We start from the raw sequence: 24,638 nt of genomic DNA on the forward strand, positions 1-24,638 counted from the left end.
AACCCTGTCTCTACTAAAAAAACACAAAAAATTAGCTGGGTGTGGTGGCGGGCGCCTGTAGTCCCAGCTACTTGGGAGGCTGAGGCAGGAGAATGGCATGAATCCAGGAGGTGGAGCTTGCAGTGAGCCGAGATCAGGCCACTGCACTCCAGCCTGGGCAACAGAGCAAGACTCCGTCTCAAAAAAAAAAAAAAAAAAAAAAAAAGAAAAGAAAAAAAAAATTGGGGGAAGAAATATGGCTATATGTAAACCAGAAACTTAAAATGTTCATAAACTTCGATTTAGTAATTTACTTCTGGAGAATATAAAAGAAGAAATTCTAAAATATAGAAAATGCATGAGCCAAGAGCACACACCACTGCACTCCAGCCTGGGTGACAGACAGACCTTGCCTAAAAAAAAAAAAAAAAAAAAAACAACTCTATGTTTGGCCAGGTGCAGTGGCTCAGGCCTGTAATCCCCATACTTTGGGAGGCAGAGATGGGTGGATCCCTCAAGGCCAAGAATTTGAGACTGGCCTAGCCAACATGGTGAAATTGCATCTCTACTAAAAATACAAAAATTAGCTGGGCATAGTGACTCATGCCTGCAATCCTAGCTACTCAGGTGGCTGAGGCACAAGAATCGCTTGAGCCCAGGAGGTGGAGGAAGTTGCAGTGAGCTGAGATCGTGTCACTGCACTCCAGCCTGGGTGACAGAGCGAGACTCTGTCTCAAAAAAATTAAAAAAATAAAATAAAATAATAAAATAAGGAAAATGCTATAAGCATACAGTTTCCCAACTTATTATCATAGTGAAAAATTACAAACAACTTAGACAAATACTCAATGTTAGCTAAAAATTAAATAAGTAGGATATTTATTTGAGGCAATATGGTACAGCCATTAAACATAAGCTTATAAATAACTACTCTTTAACAAACAGGATAACCTGGGTGTGGCAGTGTGTGCCTCTAGTTCCAGCCATTTGGAAGGCTGAGGCAGGAAAATCCCTTGAGCCCAGGAGTCTGAAGCCAGCCTGGGCAACACAGTGAGACTCTGTCTCTAGAACAAAAAAACAAATGAAATAAAAACTATACTTACGACTTTTTAAAAAGTATACATGGAGGTGAGAATAACAGAGAAATATGTCAAAGTGCTGAGAGTAATTGTGTTAGGATGGTAGGATCCTGGATAATCAAAATTTGAGGAGAAAAAGCAATTATTTAAGGGGGGAAAAAGGGTTAAAAAAAAAAACAGTTCAATGTGCCCTAATTAACATCACCAATTCAATAGTTTTCAGTGAGCAACAACCGTTTTTGGTATTTAATTATAAAGATGATACAGTTATTCAGTGTAACTAAAGGTAATTTTTCCCCCCCGAGATGGAGTTTCGCTCTTGTTGCCCAGGCTGGACTACAATGGCACAATCTTGGCTCACTGCAACCTCCTCCTCCCAGGTTCAGGTGATTCTCCTGCCTCAGCCTCCCAAATAGCTGGGATTACAGGCGTGTGTCACCACGCCCAGCTAATTTTTGCATTTTTAGTAGAGACAGGGTTTCACCATGTTGGTCAGGCTGGTCTCAAACTCCTGACCTCAGGTGATCCACCTGCCCCAGCCTCCCAAAGTGCTGGGATTACAGGCATGAGCCACCATGCCCGGCCAACTAAAGGTAATTTAATACATACATGCCTTTACTGAGTTCTTACCTAACATGCATGTAAAGTGGTCAGGATGTATTCCTGTTTTTTTTTTTTCTTTTTTTTTAAATCTTGTATGTGAAAAATGAACAGCAAATGACAAGAGAAAATGAGACCATCTAATGGCTACTGAAAGGGCCAAAATGAACCTGCAGTGGACACTGAAAGTGGGGCCTTTGAAGTAAAGAGCAGGAAGAGTGACACTGAATTTGACCAACTGTACTCAGGAATGAAAACAATTACCTCAGCATTTCTTTTCAGTTCCTCAGCTTCAGCTTCTGTGTACTCCATATCAAAAACATCCTCATTTCCAGAGTCCTCATCAGAACCCAATGCATCCACAAAGGAGTTGTTAAACTCTGAAGAATACAAAGACAAAATCTTATAAAAGTTCTTGGAATAGAATGGACGTGGTGGCTCACACCTGTAATCCCAACACTTTGGGAGGCCGAGACAGGTGGATCACCTGAGGTCAGGAGTTCGAGACCAGCCTGACCAACATGGTCAGGGATGGGGTAGAGAAACTCCATCTCTACTAAAAATACAAAAAAAAAAAAAAAAAAAAAATTAGCCAGGAGTGGTGGCTAATGCCTGTAATCCCAGCTACTTGGGAGGCTGAGGCAGGAGAGTTTCTTGAACCCAGGAGGCAGAGATTGCAACGACCTGAGATTGCACCATTGTACTCCAGCCTGGGCAACAAGAGCAAAACTCTGTCCCCCCCCCAAAAAAAGTTCTTGGAATAGACATAACAGATATAATTAGAAAGATAAAATAGTTTGAGGTACACATTTTATCATTCTAAGAAAACATAAAACGTAACATGACGGTCCAACACGCTCAGCCCACTGTAGGGAACACAGGAGACATAGTATCTGTAAAAGAAACGCTCTTTTTCTTTTAAATATATTTATATGATAAAGGGACCTAACCCTCATAAGAAAGGCATAAAACTAGAAAATAATTTTACATATAATCCAATTTCACTAAATTCTATATGATATAAGCTATATATGTTAGATTTCAAGTACTTGGTGTCATTAGCAAACATAAATTATCCTCACAGAAAAAGGATTATAAAAAGGTCAATGTTCTTTTTTTCTTTGTATTAAATCATTTCTTGGCCGAGTGTGGTGGCTTATGCCTGTAATCTCAGCACTTTGGGAGGCCGAGGTGGGCGGATCACAAGGTCAAGAGATCAAGACCATCCTAGCCAACATGGTAAAACTCCTTCTCTACTAAAAATACAAAAATTAGCCGGGTGTGGTGGCGCACACCAGTAGTCCCAGCTACTCGGGAAGCTGAGGTAGGAGAATCACTTGAACCCAGGAGGCGGAGGTTGCAGTGAGCCGAGATTGCGCCACTGCGCTCCAGCCTGGTGACAGAGCGAGACTCTGTCTCAAAAAAATAAAAATTAAAAAAAAATCATTTCTTGAAACGTACCAAAAAAGTAAAGAAAATTCAACCTTTAACTCTTAAATTTCACGTAAGATATACTAAACAAATACAAGATCTGTATTTTCTTGAATAATACGTGTCCACTGGAAGCATCCATCTTTACTAATGGTGTTAAATAAAGAATCCCAGGAGCATTTGTACATAAATGGTTATTTGCTTTAATATATAATTAGCTCCTCTAAAATCACAGTATAGTGTGATTTACAATCACATGAATATCTAAGAATGAGGCCAGGCACGGTGGCTCACGCCTGTAATCCCAGCACTTTGGGAGGCCGAGGCAGGTGGATTACCTGAGGTCAGGAGCTGGAGACCAGCCTGACTAACATGGTAAACTCCACCTCTACTAAAAATACAAAATTAGCTGGGCATGGTGGCACATGCCTGTAATCCCAGCTACTTGGGAGGCTGAGGCAGGAGAATCGCTTGAACTCAGGAGGCAGAGGTTGCAGTGAGCCAAGATCACGCCACTGCACTCCAGCCTGGGCAACAAGAGAGAAACTCCATCTCAAAAGAAAAAAAAAAAGAAAAAAGAAACTCTAAGAATGTGAAGAACAGGAAAAGAGAATATAGCTTCAAAATTCTGGAAGTTGGAAATACATGTGTGACTGACTTAGCAGACCTAAGAAAGCCAAAGCCATACCCCAAGCCAGCAATGGAAAAGTTGAAAACTAATCCAATTTATATCACTGAATGTTCAAAAGACACAAGAAGACATGGAAGAACTAGGCCAGGCATGGTGGCTCACACCTCTAATCCTAGGACTTTGGGAGGCCGAGGCGGGTGGGTGAACTGCCTGAGATCAGGAGTTCGAGACCAGCCTGGGCAACATGCCAAAACTCCATCTCTACTAAAATGAAATATAAAAAATTAGCTGGAACCTGGGCATGGTGGCTCACACCTGCAATCCCAACACTTTGGGAGGCCAACGCAGGTGGATCACCTAAGGTCAAGAGTTCGAGACCTGCCTGGCCAACATGGTGAAACCTCATCTCTACTAAAAATACAAAATTTAGCTGGATGTGGTGGTGGGTGCCTGTAATCCCAGCTACTTGGGAAGCTGAGGCAGGAGAACTGCTTGAACCTGGGATGCGGAGTTTGCAGTGAGCCAAGATTGTGCCATTGCACTCCAGCCTCGGCAACAAGAGTGAAACTCTGTCTCAAAAAAAGAAAAAAAAATAAAAAATAAAAAATTAGCTGGGTGTGGTGGTGCACGCCTGTAGTCCCAGCTACTCAGGAGGCTGAGGCACAAGAATCACTTGAATCCGGGAGGCAGAGGTTGCAGTGAGCAGAGATCGCGCCTCTGCACTCCAGCCCCTGGGCAACAGAGCATGACCCTGTCTCCAAAAAAATGAAGACATGGAAGAACCAGGAACCAGGTACCTCTGAAACTGGAGGATAAGGAGGGGATAAAATAAAGATTAGGTAAAAGCTGTTTGAGAAACAGATTCCTACATCTACTTCTTCCAGCTTCCTAACTCATGGACTTCTAAAACCTGGTCCACATATTAGTTCTGCCAAATGCTACGACATGTAAACCTTATGCTACTGAATACACTCACTCATGACTGCCCAATGACTGCCCCAGAATAAGCCCTTGAAAATTCACGGGGAAACTGAAGCCACATTATGTTCTTCTAGGAGTCGTAACAGTGGCAAAATTATAATTCTTTCATTAAACAGATGATAGATTGTTCTTGCTAATTTTTCAATATTAAAAAACATATTGTTAGAGATATGGGTATAGATGACAAAAATTATTTTGAAAAAAGCAAGCTGAAGATGAATACAAATGTTAGAATAGTGGTTTCCTTTGGGAGGAAGACAAAAAGGAGAGATATAAAGGCTACTTCTAAGGTTCTATTTCTTTACCTGGGAGGTATTCAAATTTGTTATCAAAAAACACATTTTAGCTTGTAATCTCAGCACTTTGGGAGGCTGAGGAGGGTGGATCACTTGAAGCCAGGAGTTCAAGACCAGCCTTGGCCAACACAGTGAAACCCCGTCTCTACTGAAAATACAAAAATTAGCTGGGTGTGGTGGCACAACCGCTAATTCCGGCTACTCGGGAGGCTGAGGCATGAGAATTGCTTGTACCCAGGACGTGGAGGTTGCAGTGAGCCAAGATTGCATTACTGCACTCCAGCCTGGGTGACAGAGTGAGAGGCTCTCCCCCACAATAAACACACACACACACACACTTTCTTTATATGTTCTTCTATGTGTGAATGGTAATTTTACCACTAAAAAAATGTAATTAAAATGATCTCCACACCTTGAAGACTTAACTCAGTAGCTCTTTTGAGGTCATCATCTTCTTTCTGTTCCCAAGCCTCCTAAAGGGAAAAGAACAAAAACTAAGGTATTTAAAGAGGTACTGATTAAACTTACTTAATGAGGATAAAATCAGTTTCTCTGGAAGCATTTGCTAAGAATGCTTTCTATAACCTTATGGATGTTTGGAATATTACCTTTTGAGGAATGTGGGGAAGTTCTTTACTTTTTTTTTTTTTTTTTTGAGACGGAGTCTCACTCTGTCCCCCAGGCTGGAGTGCAGTGGTGTGATCTCGGCTCAATGCAAGCTCCGCCTCCCGGGTTCACGCCATTCTCCCGCCTCAGCCTCCCGAGTAGCTGGGACTACAGGCGCCTGCCACCACGTCCAGCTAATTTTTTGTATTTTTAGTAGAGATGGGGTTTCACCGTGTTAGCCAGGGTGGTCTCAATCTCCTGACCTTGTGATCCGCCCACCTCGGCTTCCCAAAGTGCTGGGATTACAAGTGTGAGCCACTGCGCCCGGCCCACTCCAGTATTTTTTAAGTTTTTTTTTTTTTTTTTGAGAGGGAGTCTTGCTCTGTTGGCAGGCTGGAGGGCAGTGGCACGATCTCGGCTCACTGCATCCTCTACCTCCCGGGTTCAAGCACTTCTCCTGCCTCAGCCTCCCGGGTGGCTGGGACTACAGGTGTGTGCCACCACACCCAGTTAATTTTTTTTGTATTTTTAGTACAGATGGGGTTTCACCATGTTGGCCAGGATGGTCTCGATCTCTTGATCTTGCAATCTGCCTGCCTCAGCCTCCCAAAGTGCTGGAATTACAGGCATGAGCCACCATACCCAGCCCACTCCAGTATTTTTAAATCTCCCCAGTAAATTTGAATGTGCAGTTAAGATTAAGAACCACTGATCTAGAGAAATTAATTTCTTTTTTTTTTTTTTTGAGACAGAGTCTTGCTCTATAGCCAAGGCAGAAGTACAGCAGTAGCGTGATCTTGGCCCACTGCAACCTTCACCTCCTGGGTTCAAGCGATTCTTGTGCCTCAGCCTCCTTACTAGCTGAGAATACAGGTGCACGCCACCACAGCAGGTTAATTTTTGTATTTTTAGCAAAGACAGAGTGTCACCATTTTGGCCAGGCTGGTCTAGAACTCCTAGCCTTAAGGGATCCACCCACCTTGGCCTCCCAAAGTGCTGGGATTACAGGCGTGAGCCACAGTGCCCAGCTTAGATTTCTTAATCTGATTATCTGATGAACCCAAAGCAGGCCTCAAACAAGTACTAAACCTACCCATTCATTCTAGGGAGTCTTGGTAAATTTTTACTAACATGACTTGGATTGCACAGGATTAGATAACTATGAAAAATCAGACCTGTAAGTCAGATCCTGTTGCCTATAAATCTGATATTTCAGGTGACTGTAACAGTGGAAAACAAATGGCATAAACTGAACATTGAAGAATAGGTTACTACATAAAGAAAAGAGCAAGGGCTGGGGGCAAACAGCTCATGCCTATAATCCCAGCACTTTGGGAGGTTGTGGTGGGAGGACTGCTTAAGCCCAGGAGTTTGAGACCAGCCTGGGCAACAGTGAGACACTGTCTTTACTAAAAATAAAAAAATGAGCCGGGCATGGTGGATGCTCCTGTGGTCCCATGTACTTGAGAGGCCTAGGCAGGAGAATTGCTTGAGCTCAGAGTTTGAGGCTGCAGTGAGGAATGATCAAGCCACTGCATTCCAGCCTGGGCAACTGAGCAAGACCCTATCTCAATAAATAAACAGGAAGGCAGATAAATGTTCTAATACTAAAATCTGAAAATTAGATTTTAGAAAATATTTGTGATAATTCTATGTTCAAATAATTCATAAAAAATTTATATTCTTAGAAAATAACCAAAACAAATACATTGCCTTAAAATACAATTATAAAATCATGGTGTTATACTGGCTGTTTCTACAGCTTGCAAAATAATGCTGGACTGGGAAGCCAGGCATGGTGGCTCACATCTGTAGTCCTAGCACTTTAGGAGGCCAAAGGGGGAGGACTGCTTCAGTCCAGGAGTTCAAAACCAGCCTGGGCAACATAACAAGGCTCTGTCTCTAAAAAATTAGAATAGAAAATAAAAATAAAAATAAAAGAAAAAAATAAATTTGGTCTAGGAATAATCTATAATATCCCATCCTGTTTTAGCAAGCAATGAATTATAGTTATGAAAGGTAACCAACAATACATTTTATTGCATTTGGATTTTCAAAAAAAGAAACACTACCCACGTACCTGTTTCAAACCCAGGCTGGAGTGCAGTGGCGTGATCTCAGCTCACTGCAACCTCTGCCTCCTGGGTTCAAGCGATTCTCCTGCCTCAGCCTTCTGAGTAGCTGGGACTACAGGTGTGTGCCACCATGCCTGGCTAAGTTTTATATTTTTAGTAGATGGGGTTTTGTCATGTTGGCTAGGCTGGTCTCAAACTCCTGGCCTCAAGTGATCCGTCTGCCTCAGCCTCCCAAAGTACTGAGATTACAGGCATGAACCACCAAACCCTGCCTCAAACAAGTCTTTTTCTTCCCCAATGACTTACTCTATGTAAATCATCTGGAACAATGTCTGACACATAGTAAGTGCTCAACACATTAGTTATTATTATTATATTTCTCAGGAAAGGTAAGTACAGAGAAAGTAGCAATATAAATATCTCTTACTTGCTCTTGAAGGCTCTGAGCCAGTGCCTGCTGAAGCTCTTGTTCTTCCCTTTCACGCTCCATATCATACTGCTGGAGCCAATCAACTTCTCCCTGAGATCCTTCTGGAGTTTTGTTTTCTTTATTCTCATCACAGTCTTTAGTTATCTCAGTAAAACTGGCAGGATCTGAGGAAGCAGAACATAACATTAATTTGGAAAATCTTCTCTAATAAATGGAAATTTCTGAACTAGAGTGACACCTACTGTTCATAAAGCAATTTACCCTAATTTCATCTATAATTTGCTTAGGACATACAATTTCACCTTACTAGATCTACGTCAGGGTTGATCAACCTAGAGCTATTGACATTTTGGGTGGGACAAGCTTTTGGTGGGGTGAGGGGAGAAGAGTATGTCCTGTGCATTGTAGAACGTTTAGCAGTGTTTCTGGCCTCTACCTACTAGATATTAGTAGCATCCACCCTCTACAGTTGTGATAACTAAAAATGACAGACACTACCATATGTCCCCTGGAAGGCAAAATTGTTCTTGTTTGAGAACAAATGATCTACAGCGATGGTTCTAAAAGTTAATTAATCATCAGAAACACACTATGTAAAGATGGGGAAGAAAAAACAGCCATAGGTCATAGTGTCACTTGACCAAGTACTGGAAATAAAATATTTTTAGAGCAAATGAAGTAAGAATTAGGCCAAAATGATCAAGCTACTATTGAGATTTTCCCCATTCTTTTTTTTATTTTTTGGGGACAGTGTCTTGCTCTCTCACCCAGGCTGGAGTCCAGTGGCACAATCTCGGCTCACTGCAATCTCTGCCTCCCGGGTTCAAGCAATTCTCATGCCTCAGCCACCAAGCAGCTGGGATTACAGGTGCACGCCATCACACCTAACTAATTTTTGTTTTAGTAGAGATGAGGTTTCATCACATTGGCCAGGCTGCTCTCAAACTCCTGACCTCAGGTGATCTGCCCGCCTTGGGCTCCCAAAATGCTGAGATTACAGGTGTGAGCCACTGTGCCTCGCCAATTTTCCCCATTTATTACACTGTATGTTGAACATGTGTTTAAACATTAATAATCAAACAAGCATTGTATATATCTAAATCAAAAGAGTGTGTGGCAATATACAGTGTGTGTTTAAAACATTCAGGAAGGTAAGAAATCCCCTCCCCCCTCCCCCTGCCCAGGCTGGAGTGCAGTGGCTTACTGCAACCTCCACCTCTTTCAAGCAATTCTCCCGCCTCAGACTCCTGAGTAGCTGGGACTACAGGCACCCGCCACCATGCCCGGCTAATCTATATCTATCTATCTATCTATCTATCTATCTCTCTATCTATCTATCTATTTTTTTTTGAGATGGAGTTTTGCTCTGTTGCTCAGGCTGGAGTGCAGTGGCGCGATCTCGGCTCACTGCAACCTTTGCCTCTAGGGTTCCAGCAAGTCTCCCGCTTCAGCCTTCCGCATAGCTGGGATTACAGGTGCACGCCACCATGCCCGGCTAATTTTTGTATTTTTAGTAGAGACGGGGTTTCACCATCTTGGTCAGGCTGGTCTCGAACTCCTGACCTCGTGATCCGCCCACCTCGGCCTCCCAAAGTGCTGGGATTACAGGCGTGAGCCACCATGCCTGGCCTAATTTTTATATTTTTTAGTAGAGACAGAGTTTCACCATGTTGGCCAGACTGGTCTTGAACTCCTGACCTCAGGTGATCCACCTGCCTTGGCATCCCAAAGTGCTGGGATTATAGGCGTGAGCCACCCCTCCCGGCCTGTTCCTTCTCAATTTCTAGACTATGGCTAGCTAAAATAAACAGGATAGTTATGATTTTTTTCTGGTTATCTGAATTGTTAGAGCAATAACATTTCATGTTTTTTTTTTTTTAAGACTGAGTCTTGCTCTGTCGCCCAGGGTGGAGTGCAGTGGCACAATATCCGCTCACTGCAACCTCCACCTTCTAGGTTCAAGTGATTCTCCTGCCTCAGCCTCCCGAGTAGCTGGGATTACAGGTGTGCACCACCACACCTGGTTAATTTTTTATATTTTTGGTAGAGATGGGGTTTCACCATGCTGGCCAGGCTGGTCTCGAACTCCTGACCTCAAGTGATCCGCCCACCTCGGCCTCCCAAAGTGCTGGGATTAACAGGCATGAGCCACCATACCCGGCCATTTCATGATGATTTTTGTATTATTACTATTTTTTGAGATGGAGTTTTGCTCTTGTTGCCCAGACTGGAGTGCAAGGGCGTGATTGTGGCTCATTGCAACCTCCACCTCCCGGGTTCAAGCAATTCTCCTGCCTCAGCCTCCCAAGTAGCTGGGATTCTCCTGCCTCAGCCTCCCAAGTAGCATGCACCACCATGCCCAGCTAATTTTGTATTTTTAGTAGAGGCGGGGTTTCACCAAGTTGGTCAGGCTGGTCTCGAACTCCTGACGTCAGGTGATCCATCAGCCTTGGCTTCTCAAAGTGCTGGGATTACAGGATTGAGCCACCATGCCCGGCCCATGATAATTTTCAATACAAATACAAGCGTTAACTATATCAAACATTACTAAAGTAAACCTCCTCATCAAGAAGTATTTAGCTGGCTAACGAGAATTACCTTTATATACTCATGCTATACTTACTGTTATTGAGTTTGTATACGCTCTTTACCTGCCCTAATACTGTATTTTATTTTATTTTTTGAGACCGACTCTCACTGTTGGCCAGGCTGGAGTACAGTGGCACAATTTCGGCTCACTGCAACCTCCAACTCCCGGGTTCAAGAGATTCTTATGCCTCAGCCTCCCAAGTAGCTGGGATTACAGGCGTGTGCCACCACACCCGGCTCATTTTTTATTTTTAGTAGAGACAGGGTTTCACCATGTTGGCCAGGCTGGTCTTGAACTCCTGACCTCAGGTGATCCACCTGCCTTGGCCTCCCAAAGTGCTGGGATTACAGGTGTGAGCCACACTGCGCCCGGCTCCTAATACTGTATTTCTCTGTGGCACAGGTAACCCTGAAGCTTACAGCATCCTGGCTTTAGATTCTAAGTCAGCAACTAGTTAGCATTTTGAGTTGTACTGAATTGCTGAGTGAATATTTATTAAAAGAGGAAAAGAGACTCAGAATTTATTTGGTGGAAAAATCCCAATTGTTCAGAAAAATTATATTACAGATAATCCCAATTAAACACACAAAAAACAATTATCCTAGAGATGTCAATAATTTCTTCCTTTCTTCTATTATTGGAGAAACAACCCTTCCCATGGCCTAGAAGGGGCAGCTTGGAAGTCTACATGACCCTGCCTGTCCCTCCTACCTACGCCTGCTGAACTGGGAATGGATTATTTGACTCAACCAATCAGATTATCTGTTTTGGAAATTTGGAACTGAGATATACAAAGTTAGCTGATGACGAGCATTTCAAGTGGAAGGAAGACTTGGGGGTTGACAGTGCTATTTTAGAGTATAAAATGAGTATTATTATTTTTATTATCAAAACATACACAAAAACGTGACAGAATAATTTTTCTTAACCAATAATTTTGAGCACTCAATGATTCAATGTACCTCAGACAATCCTGGATTATACTAGTAACTAATCCATGTGTTAGAAAGGAGATCAAGGAAGTTCGCTTGAAGATGCTAAAGTCAATATACATTTGTCTTCAGGATAAGATTATCAGACAGATACAGAATGTATTTAAAAATCTATGGGGACAAACATGGCCATGAAATAATAATCCACTTTTAAGGACTGCACAATGGATCAAAGGGGATTCATGTGTTTAACTCAACATTCCTTTTTTTTTTTTTTTTTTTTTTGAGACAGAGTCTCGCTTTGTCGCCCAGGCTGGAGTGCAGTGGCACCATCTCGGCTCACTGCAAGCTCTGCCTCCCGGGTTCTTGCCATTCTCCTGCCTCAGCCTCCCAAGTAGCTGGGACTACAGGCGACCACCACCATGCCTGGCTAATTTTTTGTATTTTTAGTAGAGACGGGGTTTCACCATTTAGCCAGGATGGTCTTGATCTCCTGACCTCGTGATCCGCCCACCTCAGCCTCCCAAAGTGCTGGGATTACAGGCGTGAGCCACTGCGTGTGGCCTTAACTCAACATTCTTCCACTGAATATACTGTTTGCTTCTTCCCCACACCCTAATTGAAACCCGCTCTCTTCCTGATATTCTATATTTCAGTGAATAAGATAATTTTCCACAGTTTCTTTTAAAAGACAGATATCTGAGGATCATATGTGACTTCTCCCTCTCGTTCACTCCTCACATAAGATAAATTATTATTTCCTAAGCATCTCTTGAATCCATCAACTTTTTTTTTCAAGCCAAAACCTTGGCTTAGGACACCACTAACTTCTTGTTTGGACTACTGCAATAATTTCCTAAGAGGTCTCAAGTATTACTGTTTTTTTCTAACTTCTGTAGCCAGAATGATCTTTTCTTCAAACATAAATCCTTATCAAATAATGGTTTGCTTAAAATATCCAATAACTTCCTAATGCCTTTGAAACAAAAGTCCAAATTCCTAAACATGGCTTCAGGCCATGCAAAAACCAGAGACTACTTAGCTCTCTAGTCTCATCTTTTGCATTTCCCCTTCAACAATATGCTCCAGTCATGCAGATCATTCTGAACTTTCTTTTAGGTCCACTAACTTGCTGTGGGCTTTCTCATTTCTGAGTCTTTGTACACACTATTCCTTCTGGCTAGTGTCTAGAGACTGTAAAACCTTACTTTGCCTTCCTGCCCCTCCTCAGCTGATTCACAAAACAGCCCAACTGTTAAGTCACAGATATTTATTGAGAATCTATGTGCCGAGCACTGTTGAAGAAGTTGGGGATATAGTGATAATTAAAGCAAGATGGTGCTTGCCCTCAAGGACCTTAAGTGCAAAAGCTCTGAGATGAGAATGGCCTTGGCATATGTGAGGGAGGGAGAGAGTGAGGGAGAAAAAGAGAGAAATAAGTACAGATTTCAGGAAGACATCATGGAGACTGAGAAAACAAATAAGAAAATATTACAAAACTGACTAGTAGCATTTAGTGCCCATTTAAGAGTGTAGTCCTGAGTTTGAGGAAAGTCCACGGAACACAGTTTTGTGATTTTCTTTAGCAATCTTCACCAGCTTGGGTGCAGGTATGGAAAAAGTAGCTAGTTGAGTTGGGAGTTAGGGTTTTGTCAGGCTACTGCGACAGAAGAAAAGAGGAAGGAGATAATTGGCATTTCCAGGAAGTTCACAGATTATATTTGATGATCTAAGTTCACACTTTGAGAAGCACTGGTCTAGGGTAATGACTTCTGTAAGTGGGCAACCAAAATAGGGTAGAAGAAAAGACTTTTGGAATTAAGATCAGAAACTGAGAAAACAGGCTGCTGAAAGAAAGTGATCATGACACTTCTTTGGACTGTCTTTTCTACTTCAGCTCTCTAAGTGATCTCATGTATTACTATAGCCTCACAAACTGATGAAATATCAAATTCATATCTCTAGTCTGAATTTCTTCCCTGAGCTTTAAACTTGTATATTGAAATGCCTAGGTGAAATCTCCATTTGCCTGTTTAATTTTTATTCCTCCCTTGTCCCACCAACTGTGCCTTCCTCATATCAGCAAATGGTACCATTATCTATCCAATTGCTCAGGCCAAAAAACATATCTCCCTTGATTTTTTATTCCCTTGGCACCTTTGTGGTGTTGGTTAGAAAGATCAGCTGGGGCTGGGCGTGGTGGCTCATGCCTGTAATCCTAGCACTTTGGGAGGCTGAGGCAGGTGGATCACCTGAGGTCAGGAGTTCGAGACCAGCCTGGCCAACATGGTGAATCCCCATCTCTATTAAAAACACACAAAAAAAATAGCTGGGTGTGGTGGCGGGCACCTGTAATCCCAGCTACTCGGGAGGCTGAGGCAGGAGAATCACTTGAACCTGGGAGGCAGAGGTTGCAGTGAGCTGAGATCATGCCACTGCACTCCAGCCTGGGTGACAGAGAGAGACTTGGTCCGCCCCAGGAAAAAAAAAAAAAAAGAAAGACTAGCTGGGATGGCTAGATATCCTCTTTCTTTTGGTGATCTCAAGAGTCTTTCCTTCGCAATGTGATCTCTCCAGCAGGGCAGCCAAGCTTCTTACCTAGCAGCTTAGGGTTCCCAAAAGCACAAAAGGGGAAGTTGCCAGGCCATCTTAATGTTTAATCACGAACTTGGCACAGAATCAATTCAATCACATTTTATTGCACTCACATAGCCTTCCCAAATTCACTGTGAAGAGGTCTACACAAGAGTATGCATACTGGTAGCCACGGTTCACTAGATGCTGTCTTTGGAGACTGAGTGTGTATACACACACACTCACACTTTTCTTTTCTATGGAGCCATGTGAATACACTGTAATCGCAGATATTATAATACTTTACCCCAAAGCACGTCAGCCTGAATCTCTCTCTTTTTTTTTTTTTTTGAGACAGGGTTTTGCTCTTGTTGCCCAGGATGAAGTACAATGGTGCAATATCGGCTCACTGCAACCTCCTCCACCTCCTGGGTTCAGGCAATTCTTCTGCCTCAGCCTCCCAAGTAGCTGGGATTACAGGCATGCAACATCACACCCGGCTAATTTCGTATTTTTGGTAGAGATGGGGTTTCACCATGTTGGTCAAGTTGGTCTTGACCTCCTGATCTCAGGTGATTCACCCACCTCAGCCTCCCAAAGTGCTGGGATTACAGGCATGAGCCACCGTACCCAGCCCAGCCTGAATCTCTTAATTAAAAGCACATTTTCCTATATAACAATTATCACATCTAAGAATATTAACAGTAATTCTATTTATAATTCCAATATATAGCCCACATTCTCATTTCTCCAGTTGTTTCCAAAATATTTTTTGTAGAATTTTTTCTAACCTAGACTCCTAAGGTTACTCACTACATTTGGTTGTCAGGTCTCTTTAGTCTTTAGTCAGGGCCAGTTTTTCTTCTAAAGCCTCCCATTATGGATTTTTCTAGTGTTCTTTTAAGTACAGGCTGTTTTTTCCCCATACCCCAGAGCCTGGAGACAGGGTGGGTTTCCTCTTTATTCCCCACTGCCATTTCCAACTACTTTGTCTCCTTTCAGGCTATAAAAACTGTAGCTCCCTTGAAGTGCATGATATAGGACATTGCCACATATTACCTCTTCCTGTAGCTGTCCCTTTGTTAATTTTAGGAAATTATAGGACTGGGCAAAGAACTGAAAAGGAGAGCAGAAAGCAGGAAATAAATCAGGAAGGGACAAAAGCACTAATATTAACCAGGGATACCTAAGGGCAGTGATTATAAATGTAGTAAGGGGACTGCATAATGATACTTGTATCAAGAAGGAAAAAAGTAATGCCTGTGTATAAAAACCATCACGTTTTTGCTTCCAGTTAAATGGGGATATACTAATTCTTATTTTACTTGCATGCAAAATAATTCATAATTGAAGAGGTTCCAACTATGAGAATGTAGAAAATAATTTCCTGATATTCTAGTATTCTCTTCATTTCCAAAATCCTATGGTTGGTGTACCTGAAACACATTAGCAATATATAGTTGTCTAGATCTTGGGGCTATCAAGAGAGAAAAACTTGAACCGGTCATAGGAAAAGATAGTAAAAGTTATCTACCTAAAAATTTCAAAATACCCACAGTACAAGGCAGGATGGCTCAGCTCGGTTGTTCCCACTGATAGCTTTAGATAACAAAAAATGAGTAAAAATTACCAAAAAAATAGTATAGCATTTTATGTACAGTCATGTGTTGCTTAATGATGAAGATACATTCTAAGAAATTGCATGGTTAAGTGATTTTGTCTTTGTGCGAACATCTTCGAGTATATTTAACACAAACCTAGATGGTATAGCTGACTATACATCTAGGCTACATGGCATAGCTTATTGCTCCTGGGCTATAAACCTGTACAGCATGTTACTGTACTGAGTACTGTAGGCAACTGTAACACAATGGTAAGTAGTTGTGTATCTAAATACATCTAAACATAGAAAAAGCAATGCATTGTGCAGGGAATGGAGAACTTGAATTATTTATACCCTAACACCTGGTGTAAATTCAGATATAGGAAAATGAAAGAATTATATGAATTTCTGAAATAGCAGTGGTGAGAAAAGCACCTCAGAACTGACACAAACATATATTAAATGCACATAAGAAGGCTAGCTTTACTAGTGATGTATACCTAAAGGGATATGGCATACTTTACCACTAGCATCTGTGTACTAGTCACAATATTTGCTTCTCATTTTTCAAAGCTTTTTATAATACAGAATGAAAATGCCATCAACCCTGTTATATACAGATCCACTTCACCTCCCTTTATTTGTTTTTATCTGAGAAGGAGTCTCACTCTGTCGCCCAGGCTGGAGTGCAGTGGTGCAATCTTGGCTCACTGCAACCTCCGCCTCCCGGTTCAAGCGAATTCTCCTCCCTCAGCCTCCCGAGTAGCTGGGATTAGGGTCACACGCCACCATGCTCAGCTAATTTTTCTATTTATCTCCCGTTATTTGGAGGTCATTTGTCACTACAAAACTTTGAAAGAGTTATGTTTTGTTTCACAGAGGTTTAATCTTCATTAAACCTACCCAGCTCTGTGATTGTTTTGGGCTTCTCAGTTTCCATAGTGTCTGGATTTTCTGGCATTTCTTGAATATCATCTTCTGCAAATCCGGTATCTGGGCTGCTAGTTGGCTTATCATCATCTTCATGACTCAGAGATGGTGAAGCATCTCTCTTACTTATCTCCAAGACAGCTGCTAGAAGCTCTTCTTCGCTCATTCTGTCAAATCCTGAGTTTTCCAATTCAGACTTGTCAGGCTCTATTGGGCATAATTTTGAATCCTGAAGAAGAGAGTTACTTTTAGAAGAAACCAGAATACCTACAAATATAGCAATCTTAATTAGTATTTAAAGTAGCAACTTTATTTCTAAAAAGTTTCCTTTCTTTGATGCTTTGGGTTATTTAACAATCAATAACCAATATATAAACTAAATGGTGAGTCTAACTTTAAAAATAATAAATACATAAGAATACATTATTTTTTCTTGATTGAAATAAGTATATATTTTGTACAAATTTGGAGAATACATAAAAATAATAAAATAAATTCATTCAAAATAGATTACTCAGAGATAATTACTCTAAGTATTTTCAATTTATTTTCTTCCAGATATATATAGATTATACAGTAAATATTCTATCATTATGCCTACTACACCATTATAAATGTTAGCTGATCTTATTAACAATAAATGAGAAAAATAAAAACGACATCAAGATTATATAAAGAAGGCTGGGCGAGGTGGCTCACGCCTGTAATCCCAGCACTTTGGGAGGCCAAGGTAGGTGGATCACCTGAGGTCAGGAGTTTGAGACCAGCCTGGCCAACATGGCGAAAACCCGTCTTTACTAAAAATACAAAAATTAGGCTGGGCATGGTGGCCATGCCTGTAATCCCAGCACTTTGGGAGGTCGAGGCCAGCAGATCACTTGAGGCCAGGAGTTCGAGATCAGCCTGGCCAACATGGATAAACTCCATCTCTACTAAAAATACAAAAAAATTAGCCAGGCATGGTGGCACGCACCTGTAGTCCCAGCTACTAGGGAGACAGAGAATCACCTGAACCTGGGAGGTGGAGGATGCAGCAAGCTAAGATCACACCACTGCACTCCAGCCTGGGTGACAGGGCAAGAGTCTGTCTCAAAAATAAATAAATAAATAAATAAATAAATAAAATAAAAACCAAAACCCAAAAATTAGGGAGATGTTGTGGTGCACGTCTGTAAGCCCAGCTACTCAGGAAGCTGAGGCAGGAGAATCACTTGAACCTGGGGGACAGAGACTGCAGTGAGCCAAGATCGTGCCACTGCACTCCAGCCTGGGCAACAGAATGAGACTCCGTCTCAAAAAAAAAAAAAAAGATTATGTAAATATTCAAAAGTTGTTTTCTGGGAGAATTTTGGACTTTCACACATTTCTCATTCAAGTTGAACAACCACAAACTACCTCCGGCTTTAAAGTAAGATAGGAAACAACTCAGAACAAAAATAACTACTAAAATAATTCTATTATTTAAAAGGGAGGCTTAAAATAAAATACAGTAGCATAAGATAATGCAAACACCTAGAAAAGCTTAGATCTTCAAAGTATTAACTATCCATATAATTATCTATATATTAATCCAATTAATAAATCCATAATTTAAACAATTAGATTACTTGGTTGCTCTGTTGATGTAAAATGTTTACTACAGTTCCCTCACATAAACAATTGCTACAGGCTGGGAGTAGTGGCTCATGCCTGTAATCCCAGCACTTAGGGAAGCTGAGGTGGTAGGATCACCTGAGCCCAGGAATTTTAGACCTGCCTAGGTCACATAGTGAGACCTTGTCTCTACAAAAAATTTTAAAAACTAGCCAGGCATGGTGGTACATGCCTGTAGTCCCAGCTACTTGGGGAGCTGAGGTAGGAGGATTGTTTGAGCCCAGGAGAACGATGCTGTGGTGAGCCGTGATTACACCACTGTACTCCAGCCTGGGCAACAGAGCGATACCCTGTCTTAAAAAACTGCTACCAAAATAAAGCAAGTAATTATTTGAGGACCAATATGCAAAAGTAGCTCTGAAGGGCAAAAAAAGAAAGTAATTTGTTTAGAACAACGAATTTCTCGTAAGTCTTGATCCATCTGTAAACAGACTGATTTCTGTAGCCAGAAAAGGCATTTTCTTTAAAACTAATTAGTTTGATGATGGTTATAAAAGACATTTGTCTGGACAGTAAGAGATAAACAAATCTTTGTCAGATGTTTTAAGAAAATATTACTTACTTTTTCCAGGTCTTCCTGCTGCTGTTCGTTGCCTAACATTTCACAAAGTCTCTGGCTGAGGGCCACAGAACGTTTTAGCTCATCCTCACTGTCTGAATCAAGGCATAAAGTCAAGGAGCTCTTGGATTTGAAGGTGAATTTCCTGTAATTTAAGGAAAAAAAAAAAAAAGCCTAATAAACATTTGTCTTTGTTATTCTTTTATTGTAAAAATATCAAAACAAATTGCTTTTCCATTACGGAAAATTACTTAACAGAAAAAAAAGATATATCAAAAGAGGTATATTTCAGCATTACCTTTGCCCCACTCCAAAAGAGCCATGCTTTGAAAACTGGACAACTCTTACGCTACTACGTATCATCAGTAAACTAATCATGTTGTGCCTTTTTTCTTTTAATGATCAACCCCAATGAAATTTGCTATTGTCTTTATAAATTATGCTATTGAATTCATGCAGGCATAGCAATGAATAAATGTTTTTGACAACAAAGTGCATGAAGACTAATTTGTGATCTTTTAAATTATGATCCATGCACTTTAAAAATAACAGTAACATTCCACTTATCCACTTATCTGTAGGTCAGACTTCTGGCAACCTCTACTTTCCAGAACATAGGGATTCCAAAGTAAGAAAAAAGGCTTCTGAGGAAGGCAGTTCCAAAGCCCATGTACTTAGAGGGACCCTTTCTTTCCCAGGAAATGGTGAATAAAATAGTGTATCAAGTTCATCAAGAAATGAGAGCTAAGAAATGAGAAAGAATAACCACAAGAAAGGCAAACAAGAACTATAAAGTCATTTAATGTAAAAGCAAACTATCTTGTAATAATTAAGAGCCTCTGAGGGCAATATCATATTGAAACACAGTGCAATAATTGATACTTAAAATGCTGATTCTAAGTCATTAAGATATACTTAAATTATCCTTAGTTATTTTAAGAATGTAAGGAACAGTGTAACATATTTTAGAAACATTTTCATCCAAACTGTTAAAAATCTTTTAAAAGATAAATGGTTAAAAGGTAAGCTTCAGTTACACAAAAATTCACTTATGTGGAATCCTTTAATGATGCCAGATAAGTAAGGTGTTACTGTGTTGTCTTCTAGGTAAGCCGAAAATAAACTAAAGAAAAAAGTGGTAAAGGTCAAAGAACAAGAACTTTCTTTGATGGAGGTTAACATAAATTCATATGCAATACAAAAAATATATATAAAATGAAAACTAGAAAATACAATTAACCTGAATGTAAAAACTGAAAATAAACATATAGACTAATGGCACCAAGAAATAAGAGGCCAGAGTGGAAATCAGGAAGATTACATAGCAATGTAGATCAAAGAAAAGAGGCAAGTGGTCAGTGATAAGCCCAAACATAGTGTGTGGCTCAGAGCAGCCAGGATATCACTGCACTCCAACCTGAACACTTGAAAAGCCTCCCATGTGCTCAAAAGGGTTTTTAGTATAATAGCCAATTAGCCATCTTAATTCCTCAATTCAGATTTCACGCTCACCAAGCAAACCTGAACATATTAATTTGTTTACCCAGATAAATATTTTGCTGAAGGAGGATGACACCTGGCTACCATTGCACCAGGGTCAAATGTGACAAAGGACATTGCAGAAGAATCAATGGTATTCTGGTTCATAACTCAGCCTCTTTTAAGTTTGATCGGCATGACAGGTCTTCTAGGGCCTAATCATTCTTTACTGATCAACTCCCAAATTTTCATACCAGTAGACCCTGGAGAACAGATGACCATGCCAAGGTACAATGATGCCCAATGAAATCATTTCTTTCTTGAAACTACAGTGACTTGGTACATAGAGTGCATTCCATTAATGATTACTATATTTACAGAAGGCAGCTTGCCTGTAGCAATGAAAAATATTCATCCTGTAAATGCATCACTTGCTCACTTTCTAAGCAGCCAAGTGGTATTGCTCATTTGTATCTTGAGAACGGGCAAGAGTATTCATATCGGTACCATTTCAGATTTCTAGTCATGTTAGTCATCTGGTTTTAATTGCACTGAAAAATAATTAACAGGAGGAAAAGAAAATAGCAGTTCCCAAATGTCATTTTATGGTTATATAACCCCCCAAAAGCCCTTAAACAACAAAAATGTCTCTTCTCTAAAAGTACTTTGGGCCATCAAATTTTTAGAAAAATTAATTAAAAAGTCAAACGACAACTAAATCAATTGAAATGATCTAATCAGGAACTCCTCTAGTAAAATCTTAGAGGAAATATATTTAAAAAGCAAACAAAAAAGGCATGTGCTTCCCTCCTTGGATAAAGTTTGGTCTTAAACAAAAAAATAGGGCATTTGTAGAATGCTTGCTTGTTTTCCTGTCCCCTTTCAAAATAACTCCTATTCGGTGTCAAAGACAAGAAGTTCCAGACTGGCTAACAACAGGTAAAAAATGTTTTGGGATTCCATGCCTATCTTTAAGGAAGAGTGCTTTAGACTAATAGGGGTTATTTTATCCCTTAAATCCCTAGACTCCCTTGTCCTCAGTTAATTTTTAGAGTTTTAGGATGAAAGTATTACATATTAACAATAATAAGTTTTTAAAAGTTTTAAGACAGAATATTGAGAGGATGAGCTAACCTTGTGTCACTGATTAAAATTTGTTATATCCTTCAATATATTCTAAACCAAATTCAGGAAAGTTTCAAAAGTATAGGTAATAAAGAGCATTATCATGCAAAAAGAAAAACAATAATGAAAAGGCAGGGAGGCAATCTTGGAGATTAGGGTAAGCCAAATCCTTAAACACAGATTTTGGGTACATAAGAAATATAACTCACTTTGAAGGTGTAGAAGGGCTGGTGATGCAGGAATTCACCATTTGAGAGGCTTTCAATGGTCTAGAACTATCAGAAAATTAGAAAATATATAATGTATACAAATGAATTATTAAAGATATATATTTAAATTATAAAATGAATTATTCTGTACTACAATTCCTTTTATGTCCTCTTGAAAATCGAACAATTATAATACTTTTTAAATTACTAGCAATAGGCCAGGCGCAGTGGTTCACGCCTGTAATCCCAGCACTTTTGGAAGCTAAGGTGGGCGAATCACCTGAGGTCAGGAGTTCAAGTCCAGCCTGGCCAACATGGTGAAACCCTGTCTCTACTAAAAATACAAAAATCAGCCGGGTTTGGCGGCGGGTGCCTGTAATCCCAGCTACTCGGGAGGCTGAGGCATGAGAATTGCTTGAACCTGGGAGGCGGAGGTTGTAGTGAGTGGTGATCGCACCACTGCACTCCAGCTTGGGCAACGGAGTGAGACTCCATCTCAAAAAAAAAAAAAAATGGCCGGGCATGGTGGCTCATGAGGTCAGGAGATCGAGACCATCCTGGCTAACATAGTGAAACCCCGTTTCTACTAAAAAGTACAAAAAATTAGCCGGGCATGGTGGCAGGCGCCTGTAGTCCCAGCTACGCGGGAGGCTGAGGCAGGAGAATGGCGTGAAGCCGGGAGGCGCAGCTTGCAGTAAGCGGAGATGCGCCACTGCACTCCAGCCTGGGCGACAGAGCGAGACTCCGTCTCATAAAAAAAAAAAAAAATACTAGCAATAGAGGCCAAAAGAGAAAATAAAATACCATCTCTAGGCTCTCTTTGATCCAATAATCTACATAGACAGCACTGGAAATGAAGTCAAGTGTAATACATATGAAAAAAATAACTTGGAGAAAATTACCTTGTCTCAGTTCTTTTAAAGTAATAGCTCTCATTTATTGAGGATTTACTGGATGTCAGACACTGTGCTAAGAACTCTACGTATTATTACCTCATTTAATGTTCACAACCATCCTATTGTTTTTCTTATAGACAAGTCAAGGAATCTGTGCAAGGTCTAAAAGTATCAAATTGTACAGTCAGATAGCTTGGCTTCAGGCCTGTGATCATACAGAGTCTACACTGTTAGTGTGACATAGTACTACTGCCAGCAAGAGTAATAGCTCTACCAGCAGAAGGTAGTATGCACCAAGCAAAAACGCAAAAAGAAAAGCTGTGAGAGGAAAAAACCAGAAACACTTAGACTCTCTGGGCACATACTTTTATTAGTAGACCCTTGAGACACTAGTGTAAACTTCTATGAGACGTGGCTCTTTCAGACACTAACTGTATGACTTTAGGAAATTTCCTTGGTCCTCTTAAGGGTTTGGACAAAAACCTCTAAAATGTCTTCCATCTTCAAAGTTCTACAATTTTATTATTCTACCAAACTAGTGTTCAAGTATAGAAAAGAATGACATAACATATGGCTTCAAAGTAATGCAAGTATGTAGAAAAAAGGGGAGCACTCAAAGAAGTCCAAAGGTTTTCCCAGCATACATGATGAAGCAAAACCTAAAGTAAAGATTACTTCTTTTTTTCTTGAGAAATTTCAGGAGCCATTTAAGTTCTTTACACTGCTGATAATATATGCATGAAGGCATAACATGGAGTATAGGGTTTCTCACATCTGCATGTCCTGAAGAGTCAACTGAAGCATTTGCTAAAAATATTGATTCCTAAGCACCTATCTCAGACCTACTGAAACAGAACTTCCAGGGAAAAAACACAAAAATCAGTATTTTTAGTGTCTAGGTGACTCTTATTATCACCTAAGTTTGACTCATATTCAAGAAGTATATCAAACTGTCTTCTAGTACTCTAACCAAGAGCACTTCCTAAAAAAGCACCTCACTATGAAAAGCAACTAATAACTTTGGAAAAATTTTAAGCATTTTCTTCAATTACTTCAGGCAGATTTAACACTAAAACAAAGTAAAGCAAAATTAAAATCTCCTTCTTGGTCTGATTTCTTTTCTTTTCTTTTTTTTTTGAGATAGGGTCTTGCTCTGATCACCATTCACTGCAGCCTTCATCTCCCAGGCTCCAGCAATCCTCCCACCTCAGCCTCGAGTAGCTGGGACTACAGGTGTGTGCCACCATGCTGGCTTTATTATTTTATTTTTTGTAGAGATGAGGTCATGCTCTGTTGCCATAGGTGGTTTCAAACTCCTAGGCTCAAGTGATTCTCCTGCCTCAGCCTCCCAAAGTGCTGGGATTACAGGCATGAGCCACTGCATCTGGCCATTGATCTGATTTTACCTTGGAGTCATATTATGTAATTCAGTCATTCTTTTGATTAGATACTAAAGCCTTTCCATTTCAAAAGGGAATATAAAGACATAAGTCTCTCAAGGACTTACATTGCCATATGTGCACTCCAACCAAGGGTAAAAGGTGGTTTTGTATTTTCAGTGCAATGAGATGACAGGGTCAGGTATCTTGGAATGATGACTTGCTGCCCAATCTTATTGTTAAGCGAGAGAGCCACATTGAAGCTATATCGTTTCAAATGGAGAATGAGGACCCTGAAAAATAGGAGATGACAACCTTACTAATTCATACATAATACATGTATCTTTCTTACAGTAAAAGAGATCACTCTATGTTAGACGACTTTTGATTTAAAAAATCCATTTGGCCAAACCAAAGACACGTCAAAGAATATTTACTGAATACCTGTTAGGTGCCAGGCATTGGGCTAGGTAATAAGCATACAAATAATGGTGGATTAGTGTGGTTTGGGTAAAATACTTATAATGTTCCTAGAAAAAACACAAATAAATAAAATATAGCAGACAAGAATGTTAAATTTGGCACTGATATTGGGTTAAAT

At 40.4% G+C, this 24,638-nt stretch overlaps 1 protein-coding gene across 10 annotated transcripts in view; it reads right to left on the minus strand.

Annotated features, from left to right (window-relative positions):
- USP37 (ubiquitin specific peptidase 37) overlaps positions 1-24,638 on the minus strand; it is a 119,118-nt gene that overhangs the window by 7,628 nt on the left and 86,852 nt on the right. For all 10 annotated transcript variants that reach the window (XM_055379579.2, XM_055379588.2, XM_055379577.2 and 7 more), the window contains 7 exons: positions 24,166-24,330; positions 21,763-21,828; positions 18,953-19,094; positions 16,711-16,966; positions 8,106-8,272; positions 5,410-5,470; positions 1,923-2,038 (listed from right to left, as the gene is read on the minus strand). In XM_055379579.2, coding sequence (XP_055235554.1) covers positions 1,923-2,038; positions 5,410-5,470; positions 8,106-8,272; positions 16,711-16,966; positions 18,953-19,094; positions 21,763-21,828; positions 24,166-24,330 — 973 coding nt within the window. The remainder of the gene's footprint in view (positions 1-1,922; positions 2,039-5,409; positions 5,471-8,105; positions 8,273-16,710; positions 16,967-18,952; positions 19,095-21,762; positions 21,829-24,165; positions 24,331-24,638) is intronic.

This window comes from Gorilla gorilla, chromosome 11, assembly GCF_029281585.2.
Source record: "Gorilla gorilla gorilla isolate KB3781 chromosome 11, NHGRI_mGorGor1-v2.1_pri, whole genome shotgun sequence".
NCBI lineage: Eukaryota > Metazoa > Chordata > Mammalia > Primates > Hominidae > Gorilla > Gorilla gorilla.